General features: G+C 51.2%; 1 protein-coding gene across 1 annotated transcript in view; it reads left to right on the forward strand.

Annotated features, from left to right (window-relative positions):
• The window catches only part of LOC142255770 (uncharacterized), a 33,809-nt gene extending 23,736 nt beyond the window's left edge, over window positions 1-10,073 (forward strand). The window contains exon 9 of the mRNA XM_075327218.1: window positions 10,069-10,073. Within this exon, the coding sequence (XP_075183333.1) occupies window positions 10,069-10,073 (5 nt within the window). The remainder of the gene's footprint in view (window positions 1-10,068) is intronic.
• The last annotated feature ends 616 nt before the right edge of the window (window positions 10,074-10,689 follow it).

The raw sequence follows: 10,689 nt of genomic DNA on the forward strand, positions 1-10,689 counted from the left end.
GGGCGGGTCGTGCAGCGTCACAGCGACGTCACACGGCAGCCGGCCAATAGAAGCAAAGGGGCGGAGATGAGCGGGACGTAAACATCCCGCCCACCTCCTTCCTTCCGCATAGCCGGTGGAGGCAGGTAAGGAGATGTTCCTCGCTCCTGCAGCTTCACACACAGCGATGTGCGCTGCCGCAGGAATGAGGAATAATATCGTATCTCCTATTGGTGCGACATTCTGAAAATGTCCGACGCTACACAGATCACCGATTTTCGATGCTTTTGCGATCGTTTATCGGCGCATTTTTTGGCTTTACACGTTGCGACGTTGTTACAGGCGCCGGATGTGCGTCACTTTCGATTTGAACCCGACGATATCGCAGTAGCGATGTCGCAATGTGCAAAATACCCCTAAGGGTCATTTGACCCTCTTTCGGGACTTCAGGGGGGAGATCGCAATTTCTGGGACTTCTAGTGTTAAAGAAAGTTTTTATGGGGGAGTTTTGCATTGGAAAGGGTCTTCTTAACGCCCTTAGAGAGGTTGCCATTGCTAAAAACGAAGTTCATGTAGACACAACTGTGCAAATCGTAAGTTGATTATTTTTCTTTCTCTCCAACAGCAACAGTTTCCTCATCGGATGTATATCATGGATGTTCTTCCGCCAGCGTCTGTGAACAAGAGACCATCAAGAGATTTCACCTCCATGATGAATATAAGACTGTAATAACCACGGAGATTATTTGCAGCGGGGGGACGCGGATAATTAATCAACTTTTTACCTTAATATTGTCAAAATGCGCTGTGTGGAGTCTTCTTCAGCTCTGAGGAGTGTTGATATCGGGGGCAACAATTATTTTACACTGATTAGTTTGCAAGGGTCACATGGGCAAAGACTCACATTGGTGGTTCCTCAGAGTGACCGTGTTCTCTGTAGATAGTTCCGCCCCCCTAGGAAGTCAAAGCCCTCGATAACGGTACGGAAGGAGTCCGTCCATATTGCAAAAATAAACTTGATTTTACTGAGGAGCTTGATGTCGTATTTGTATGGGGGATAACAGGAACAAGACTTGGGTGACATTACTTCTGTGTTGTACAGAGGCTCACACTACTCAGTTACATTTCTTATGAAGTATCTAATAGTTACATGGATTAGCTAATTCCGGTCATCCATCTTTGCAACACTTCTTCCGGTCTATTCCTGGCAGCCAAGAATTCCGAGGTGTGGCGTATATGTCGCCTCTTTCACCATTGCCTTACATTTTAGGGTCCCCAATAACCCACAGCTACCTAATGGCACACCGGCTCCATACCACTGGAGTTTATTTATACATTTATTTTACTCAGTTACTGTACTGGGAACAACCCATAAGAACACTGCACAAGACTTGTCATGTACCGGGAACACCCCACAAGATCTGCCCTATACCAGGAACACCCCACAAGACCTGCCGTATACCGGGAACATCCCACATGACCTGCCCTATACCAGAAACACCCCACAAGACCTGCCGTATACCGGGAACACTCCACAAGACCTGCCCTATACCAGGAACAACCCACAAGACCTGCAGTATACTGGGAACACCCTACCAGACCTTCCGTATACCAGGAACACCCCACAAGACCTGCCGTATACCGAGAACACCCCACAAGACCTGCCATATATTATGATCACTCCCAAGATCTGCCGCATACCGTGAACACCCAACAAGACCTGCCATATACGGGCAAAACTTCACAAGACCTGCCGTATACTGTGATCACTCCACAAGACCTGCTGTATACTGGGAACACCCCACAAGACCTGCCGTATGCTGTGATCACTCGACAAGATCTGCTGTATTCCGGGAACAGCCTACAAGACCTGCCATTACAGTGATCACTCGACAAGATCTGCTGTATTCCGGGAAAAGCCTACAAGACCTGCCATTACTGTGATCACTCCACAAGACCTGCTGTATACTGGGAACACCCCACAAGACCTGCTGTATGCTGTGATCACTCGACAAGACCTGATGTATTCTGGGAACACCCTACAAGACCTGCCGTATACCGAGAACACCCCACAAGACCTGCTGTATTCCGGGAACAGCCTACAAGACCTGCCATTACAGTGATCACTCGACAAGACCTGCCGTAAACTGAGAACACCCCACAAGACCTGCCGCATATCGGGAACACCCCACAAGACCTGTCATATACCGTGAACACCCCACAAGACCTGCCGTATACCGGGAACACCCCACAAGACCTGCTGTATACCGGGAACACTCCACAAGACCTGCCCTATACCAGGAACACCCCACAAGACCTGCCGTATACCAAGAACACCCCACAAGACCTGCCATATACTATGATCACTCCACAAGATCTGCCGCATACCAGGAACACCCAACAAGACCTGCTATATACTGGCAACACTTCACAAGACCTGTTGTATACTGTGATCACTCCACAAGACCTGCTGTATACTGGGAACACCCCACAAGACCTGCCGTATACTGTGATCACTCGACAAGACCTGATGTATTCTGGGAACACCCTACAAGACCTGCCGTATACCGAGAATACCCTACAAGACCTGACATATACTATGATCACTCCACAAGATCTGCCACATACCGGGAACACCCAACAAGACCTGCCATATATGGGCAACACTTCACAAGACCTGCCGTATACTGCGATCACTCCACAAGACCTGCTGTATACTGGGAACACCACATAAGACCTGCCGTATGCTGTGATCACTCGACAAGATCTGCTGTATTCCGGGAACACCCTAAAAGACCTGCCATATACTGTGATCCCTCCACAAGACCTGCTGTAAACTGAGAACACCCCACAAGACCTGCCGCATATCGGGAACACCCCACAAGACCTGTCATATACCGGGAACACCCCACAAGACCTGCCGTATACCGGGAACACCCCACAAGACCTGCCATAATCCGGGAACACCCCACAAGACCTGCCGTATACCGGGAACACCCCACAAGACCTGCCGTATACCGGGAACACCCCACAAGACCTGCCATAATCCGGGAACACCCCACAAGACAAGACGGCCAGAGAGCCCCATAGGGGTGAACAGGCCCATGACGATCGGGAGGGTTAGGGTAGGAAAGAGTTAAGTGCTAAGGTTGGAGGCACATAGGGGCTGCCTGATTGGTGGGAGAGTCGGGAAAAGGGATTGGGTGAGGGACAGGATATGGGAGGGTTGGTGTGTGGGTATAAAGGGGGCTGTGCAGAGGTCACTGCCCCTTTTGACCTACAGACAGTGTGTCCCCCCTGCGCTGCTGCCTCCCTGACTGAAGAATGGTGGCGGTGCTGGAGCTGGGGGGGGGGGGGAGCATTTGAGGACATCGGCGAGGACGCGTCTGCAGGGCTGGAGCGGCTTCTCTGCTCCTGCGCCCGGAGCTGCGCTGCACGCTCGGCGGGCGCGACCGCCGGAGCGTTACTCCCCCGTTGGGGGGGGAGAAGACAGATTTAGGAGCCCCTTTGGGGACCCTCCGGGGCAGCGGAGTGCACCTCACCTTTGGACGTGTCTCCGGCCGCCGGGAGGAATCCTCGTCGGAGATTCCGCGGGCCGGGGGTGGGCGGAGCTTATGCGAGGCCTACTTCCGGTCTGCGGCCTGCACGGCCACGGACCAGAGCAGCGGCAGCCCCCAGTGAGGTGCGGGCTGGGGGTGGCGCCCGGCACCACAGAGCGGACGGGGAGACTCCCTGCAGACGGCAGGGGAGAGAGCATGGATGGAGGGACGGATCGGAGCGGTAGTCGGAGGGTGCTGGTGGCAGGGTCTTGCGGTCGGCAGGGCCCTTGCGGCGGTCGGTTATTACGGTACCTCCCAGCAGGGATCAGGCTGGGGGGTGTTCCTGGCATCCGGACGGAGAGGCACGGCCTTCCTGCAGTCGGCAGGGAGGGGGACCACCGGGGGCTACAGAGATTACAGCGGTGCAGCAGGAGGGGGCAGCAAAGAAGGATGGCGGCAGGACGCCGCTCCGCGGCAGGAAACAGAGGACAAATAGGAGGTGCACGGAGGAGCAGGGTGCGGTGACCGTGGGGGTTGACGGCCGCAAGGTGCGGGCTGTCCCCTCGCTGGTCCCCCCAGCGGACTTCAGCAGCTCCTCTTATTCGGGCGAGGAAGAAGGACCGGAGGAGGCGGCAGGACGAATGAACGGCAGCAGGATGTTCGCGGTACGGCTGCTCCGGATTCGGTTCAGAGGCAGCCCGGTGAGAGAACAATCAATATGTTTAATGTTGTGGGTAGTGTTAGCGGGGACGGGGGTTCCACCGCGGGGAGTGGTTTGCCGGGGGTTTAGTGCGGTCGGTCAGTCGGGGTTACCCGGGGCGGAGTTTTGGGGGCAGCTGCTAAGGGTGTTGTAGGGATCGTCGGCTGGGCGGTCAGGTCGAAGCGGGCCTGGGTCCCTGGCGGGGGGCGTGGGTGGGTCCCACGGTCAGGGTGGCTGCCGGTGGTACCGGTGCGCGAGGTAGAGACTTAGGAGGTTGTGCCGGCGGTCGTTGCGGGTCAGGCGGACGGCGCGGCGGCCGTGGCGTGGGTTAGCGAGGAAGTGGAAAAGGATGATGAGGTGGTGCGTTTGGATGATAGGGCACGGAGCGAAGTTACGGGTGTTTTGGGAGTCCGTTAGGGGGGCATTTAAAAAAGGAGGTGAGGGAGTAGATAAGAAAAAGGGAGTATGGGGAAATATTTTCACTGCTTCCCTTGGAAAGTTTAATTTGGATACGGTGAAGGCAAGTGAATCTAAGAGATAAGGAGGTTCAAAAAAAAAAAAAAGGGGGAGGTGTAGGTTGATCCCGAGGACGCTTACTAGCTGGCATTGGAAGGCTGCGCGGCCGGGCATCTGGTGGGAACACAAAAAGATATGTTGGGGGATGCGCTTGATAACGGCTCCGGCGCAGCCCCCTTTTTGAGGTGGTGCCAGGGGCCCGGGTGCAGGGGCACGGGGCACGGGTGCAGGGGCGTGTTGTAAATTTAGTGAGGGGCAATGTAAGTTTGGGGGCAGCGTGTCGGTTAAAACACGAGTGTTCCGGTTGTGGAAATTTTTCCCACTCTTTGGACAGGTGTTTCAAAGGGGGAATAAAAAGTCGGGGGAAGGTTTTTTGGTAACGGGAAGGACGCTAGTGAGGGTCGAGGGATGCGTCCCTATTTAAATAGATATCCGGGTTTTATGGTAGGTTTCCGGGTTCTGCTTGATTTTGGGGCGCCGGTGTTTCTCCCGGGTAATTCGGGGTCCACAAAAGGTCATCCGGAGGTGGTGACGGAAAGGCTGCAGAAGGAGGTGGAGCGGGATGGATGGCGGGTCTGGTCCAGGACCCGTCACCCCCCAACTTGAGGGTTTTCGCTGCTGGGAGTGGTACCCACGAAGGAGTCGAACGAGTACCGGCTCCTTCATCATCTCTCTTACCCGGCTGGGTTGTTGGTGAACGGCGGGATTTCACCCGAGTGCCGGCGGTCTGTTATGTATCATTTGACAAGGCGTGGGAGTTAGTGTGGGTAGTGGGCAAGGGGCCCCAATGACCAAGGCGGACGTGGAAGCAGCTTTACGGTTACTTCCGGTGCACCCGGAGAGTTTTTTGCACCTTTGGGTGCAGGTGGGATGGGCAATACTATGTGGATCAGTGCCTGCCCATGGGTTGTTCTATTTCGTGCGCTTAGTTTGAAGCGTCAGTTCGTTTGTGGAATGGGTAGTCAGGGATGTGGCGGGTGTCCACTCAGTGATACACTATTTGGATGATTTCTTTTGCGTGGGCCCAGTGGGCTCCTCGGTTTGTTCCTTGCTGTTATTTACATGAGAACGCATTGCAGGAAGCCTGGGGATTCGGTGGCACGGGGGGAAGACAGAAGGGCCAGTGACGTCCTTGTGTTTCTTGGGCTTTGAAAGTGACACGGTGGCTATGGTATGCCGATTGCCGGAGGACGAGCTGCGTGTTTGAAGGTGTCGGTGCAGTTGTTGCACTGGGCTAAGAAGGTGCGGTTACAGGAGTTCAGTCGGTCCTTGGGAAGTTGAATTTTTGCCGGTCGCACTAGGCCTATGGGGCGAATATTTAGCAGGCGTCTGGCGAGCGCAATGGCACGGGTGATTGCTACAAATTATGTGTCAGAGTGTCAATGACAATGAAAGAAGGTTTGCTGGTGTGGGGCTGCATTCCTTGAATGATACAACGGACGGACGTTATGGGTGAGCAGGGCAGTATCAGATAGCCAGCCGGAGCTGTTATTGATGCGGCGGGGGCATCAGGTTTTGGGGCAATTTTAGGACGCATCGGTGTGTGGGCTAATGGCCACGGCTTTGGGTGGAAAAAGGGGTTTGTGACATATTTGGCGCTGGTGGAAATGTTCCCCCAGCATAGTGGTATTGGAGTTTTGGGGCCCAGAATTTGCGGGCAAGAAGCTTGGTGTGCATTGTACTGACATGGTGGTGGTGTATTTCGATCAATTCATGGTCTTCAAAATCGCTCCCGGTGGTGTGCTACTTGAGACATCTGGGTTGGGTTGTTTAGAACCCAACAGGTGCGGGGTGGCGCAGCATGTGCCCGGAGTGCAAAGTGAAGTGGCTGATGCGCTCTCGGTTTTCAGTTCAACAGGTTCAGGCAAATGGTGCCTGGAGCGGACAAGGTGGGAGAACTATGCCCGGCATGGCTGTGTGACCTGGCGTCGGGTAGCATTTGAGGGAATCAGGAGACCGGTGACTGAGGCTACTTGTGCCGATGTCAGGCTGTGTGGCGAGAATGGGAGGAATTGGAGAAGGCGGCTTTTATGGAGCTTGGTTAGACAGGCTGAGTGCTGGGGGTTTTTTGTCGTTGATCAGCTGGGATTTTTTCAGCAGGCCGGTCCGTTTCGGTGATGATTACAAGTTGGGCGGTGTTGGCCTTCTTGTTAAAATGCAAGGGGTTCGGGACGTGGCAAAGGATTTTCTGGTGCGGTGGGGGATAAAGGGTTTTCAAAGGACGCGTGGTCGCGAGACAGGAGACGGCCACTATTGTTTCCGTCGTTGATTGGTTGGTGATGTGGTTGGGGGATATATGCTCGTCCGATTAGGTACGAGGCTGTTTAAGGTTGCCTTCGTATTGGCATTTTGGGGTTTTCTGCATCAGAGAATTTGGTAGCCCTGCCAGGCATGCGGTAGGCGGGCTGTTATTAGAGGTTGTTACGCTTGGTAAGAATGGCGTGAGTGCCGGTATGGTTTTCGATAGACAGACCAATTAGGTGGGGGACGTCTGGTGACATTGTTTGAATTGCCAGGGCACCACCTATGCCCAGTGGGTCAGGTGGTGGAATTCTTGCAGGCGTGGGGTGGCTACCCCGGTGTTTCTTTAGACATGTGGATGGATATGCCTTATCGTGAGTCCAGTATGGCAGTGTTGAAGAAGGCTTTAGTAAAGGCCGGGGGAGTAGCCAAGGGTTATGGGTCCCACTCCTTTCGGATTGGGGCAGCGACCGAAGCGGCTAAGTGGGGGGGCTGAGTGAGGATGGGACCCGGTGGATTGGGAGCTGGGATTCCTCCGGGTTTCGTTTGTATATTAGACCACATCTGATTAGGTGATGTTTGGTGACAGGGGGGGGGTCCTTTATTGAGGACGGTTTGGTGGGCAGTCTCTTTGCACGGAGCGGCGATGTAGGAAGCCCGTGTAAAAAATGGCTCGGAGTTCGGGGCATGACTTGGAGTAGAGTTCGCCCTGAATTGGTGTATTATAGCCGGATTGACAAGGAACCTGTGGTTTTAATGCTGCAGGTGGGGGGGGAATGACTTTGGAGCGGGGATGGTGTGGGAGTTAAAAGGGAGAGCAAGGTGGATTTACTTCATTTGTGGAGGGCGTTCCATGGCATGGTGATTGTGAGGTCCGATATGGTAGCCCGAAGGCAGTGGCGTTTTAGGAGTGGACCGGATTAACAGGGCCTGGGAAAAATGGAACCGGGCGATGGGCAGGTTTGGAGCGTGGAACGGAGGTTGGTGGTTCGACTCGAGGAGTTGGAGAAGTACACCGAGCAGTATTTGAGGCGTGATGGGGTCCATTCTCACGGATGGCGGTTGGATTTGTGGAAGTTGGGTTTGAAGGATGGAAAGGAACGAGCATTGGGGGTGTGGGGGGCCCGGGCCAAGTAAGGTGTCACTTGGCCGGTCTGTGGCGGGGTGATAGGTCCGTTCAGAGAGGTTTGGTGTACCGACAGTAGGTTTGTTGGTATGAAGCCACTCAGGGGGAGTGGCTTTGAGTTGGATGGGAACTTGTAGGCGGAGGTCCTGCAGGTTCTGGGGAGGGGTAATTAACGATGGAACGTTAATTACCCTACACCTCGGGTCGGTTTGGTCACGGCCGAGGTGGTCCCCTGGGCCGGTTGGAGGTTACGGCCGGGGGATAAGAATGATGGTTTGGCTCTCGGATGGACCTATCAGGTGTCATTTTGTGGAGAATATGTATATATGTACAGGTTCAGGTGTTAATGGGGTGGCATGTTGAGCCACAGGTTTGGTACATATATACTGTTGAATAAAGCTGTGGCCATTCGGCAATAAAGTTGGAGTCTGTGTCGTTACTAATATGTTTAAATTAAGGGGAAGTTTGTCACTGGAGACCCGTTTATCCCTTATAGATACGTCAAGACGGCCAGAGAGCCCCATAGGGGTGAACAGGCCCATGACGATCGGGAGGGTTAGGGTAGGAAAGAGTTAAGTGCTAAGGTTGGAGGCACATAGGGGCTGCCTGATTGGTGGGAGAGTCGGGAAAAGGGATTGGGTGAGGGACAGGATATGGGAGGGTTGGTGTGTGGGTATAAAGGGGGCTGTGCAGAGGTCACTGCCCCTTTTGACCTACAGACAGTGTGTCCCGCCCACCCGCCCTGCAATAATATAAAAAAAAAAAAATATATATATATATATAAATAAATAAATGAATAAAAAGGATAATAATAATAATAATAAAATGAATAACAAGTATATATAAAAAAAAAAAAAAAAAAAAAGAAAAAAATTAATAAAAAATGGAAAATAAATGTGAAATATATAAAAAAAAAAAAAAAAGGAATGTTGTTTCTTTTGAGTTGTTGTCACAGCGGGGTGATAGGTCCGTTCAGAGAGGTTTGGTGTACCGACAGTAGGTTTGTTGGTATGAAGCCACTCAGGGGGAGTGGCTTTGAGTTGGATGGGAACTTGTAGGCGGAGGTCCTGCAGGTTCTGGGGAGGGGTAATTAACGATGGAACGTTATTACCCCACACCTCGGGTCGGTTTGGTCACGGCCGAGGTGGTCCCCTGGGCCGGTTGGAGGTTACGGCCGGGGGATAGGAATGATGGTTTGGCTCTCGGATGAACCTATCAGGTGTCATTTTGTGGAGAATATGTATATATGTACAGGTTCAGGTGTTAATGGGGTGGCATGTTGAGCCACAGGTTTGGTACATATATACTGTTGAATAAAGCTGTGGCCATTCGGCAATAAAGTTGGAGTCTGTGTCGTTACTAATATGTTTAAATTAAGGGGAAGTTTGTCACTGGAGACCCGTTTATCCCTTATAGATACGTCATGCTAAATCTCATTCACATACTGAAAATTACAGATCTATAGTAATTTGAAGTTGAATGAAATGGAATGGCTAAGAGTGGCATTGTTTTTGGTTGAGAGTATCCATGTTTACATTATTTCACATTAATCTTTAAGCATGTGCTAGGATGTAGCAGTCGCCTCTGTACCCTTTGTTTTTGAATTCTGTTCTCCGGAGGGATCTCTCATCTGGTCGTCTCTTGGGATGGGCACCTGGTGCTTGAGAAATATAATTACAGATGGATGGTGGGAAGGAGCTCAGTGCTCACAGTCACTATGAAGCGACAGGTTGTTGGATTTTGCATTTTCTCAGCTCTTATAGCAACTGGTAAGTGATAATACAGGAGTAGAGAAACCTAAAAATCCATTCACGGTATTGACGTATAGCGTGTGTACAATTTTCATAATTTTGCAATTATTCGCTTTGCTTTGGGGTTAATTTGCATAAAACTATTTGTTGCGCCAAACATATCCCTAGATCGCTAACTTTTCCTGTTGATTTGTATATTTTTTCTTTATATTCTAGTGTAATGCATGCCATATACCCGAGATATTGATCATTGTATGGATGTAGCTGAGTCTTTGCTTAAAGAGTTAATTTTTATTTCATAAATCAATAGTTAATATGAAAATAAGAGACGTGTAATATATCTGATCAGAGAAATCTGCTTCTTTCTCAGTTCAGAGGAAACAAATTGATTTTTCCATTAAATGACAATTGATGCCGATGAGATTCTATGTAGAGGGGAGGGAGGAGCTAAAGGTAGAACTGCATAGACCATTATAAGCAGCAACTGTCATGTAATGGAAAAATCTTCACTAAATGTCCTTTTTAGCCAGGAGTTAAGAATTTTGGAAAGGAATGATCAATCTAGGAGGAGAAAGAAGAAGGTTTCTTTGATAAGATATATTATAAAGTTGCCTATTTCGTGTGTACTATTAATTTATTAAGTAAGAAATGAAACATGGTGCCTAAATTGTGTGGACTTGAACTTGAAGTGTTATTGCCCCCCTTGGGATTAGAAGATATCAAGCTTGTCGAAAGGTTTCTGTCAGCTCACCAACCCAATCTCAGCTTCCAGTGTGCGCGTAACCATGTCCTTGATCAAACGAAAGAAATCCAAAAAGAAGAAAAAGGCTCCAGGAA

The sequence above is a fragment of the Anomaloglossus baeobatrachus genome, chromosome 11 (genome assembly GCF_048569485.1).
Source record: "Anomaloglossus baeobatrachus isolate aAnoBae1 chromosome 11, aAnoBae1.hap1, whole genome shotgun sequence".
Classification (NCBI taxonomy): Eukaryota; Metazoa; Chordata; class Amphibia; order Anura; family Aromobatidae; genus Anomaloglossus; species Anomaloglossus baeobatrachus.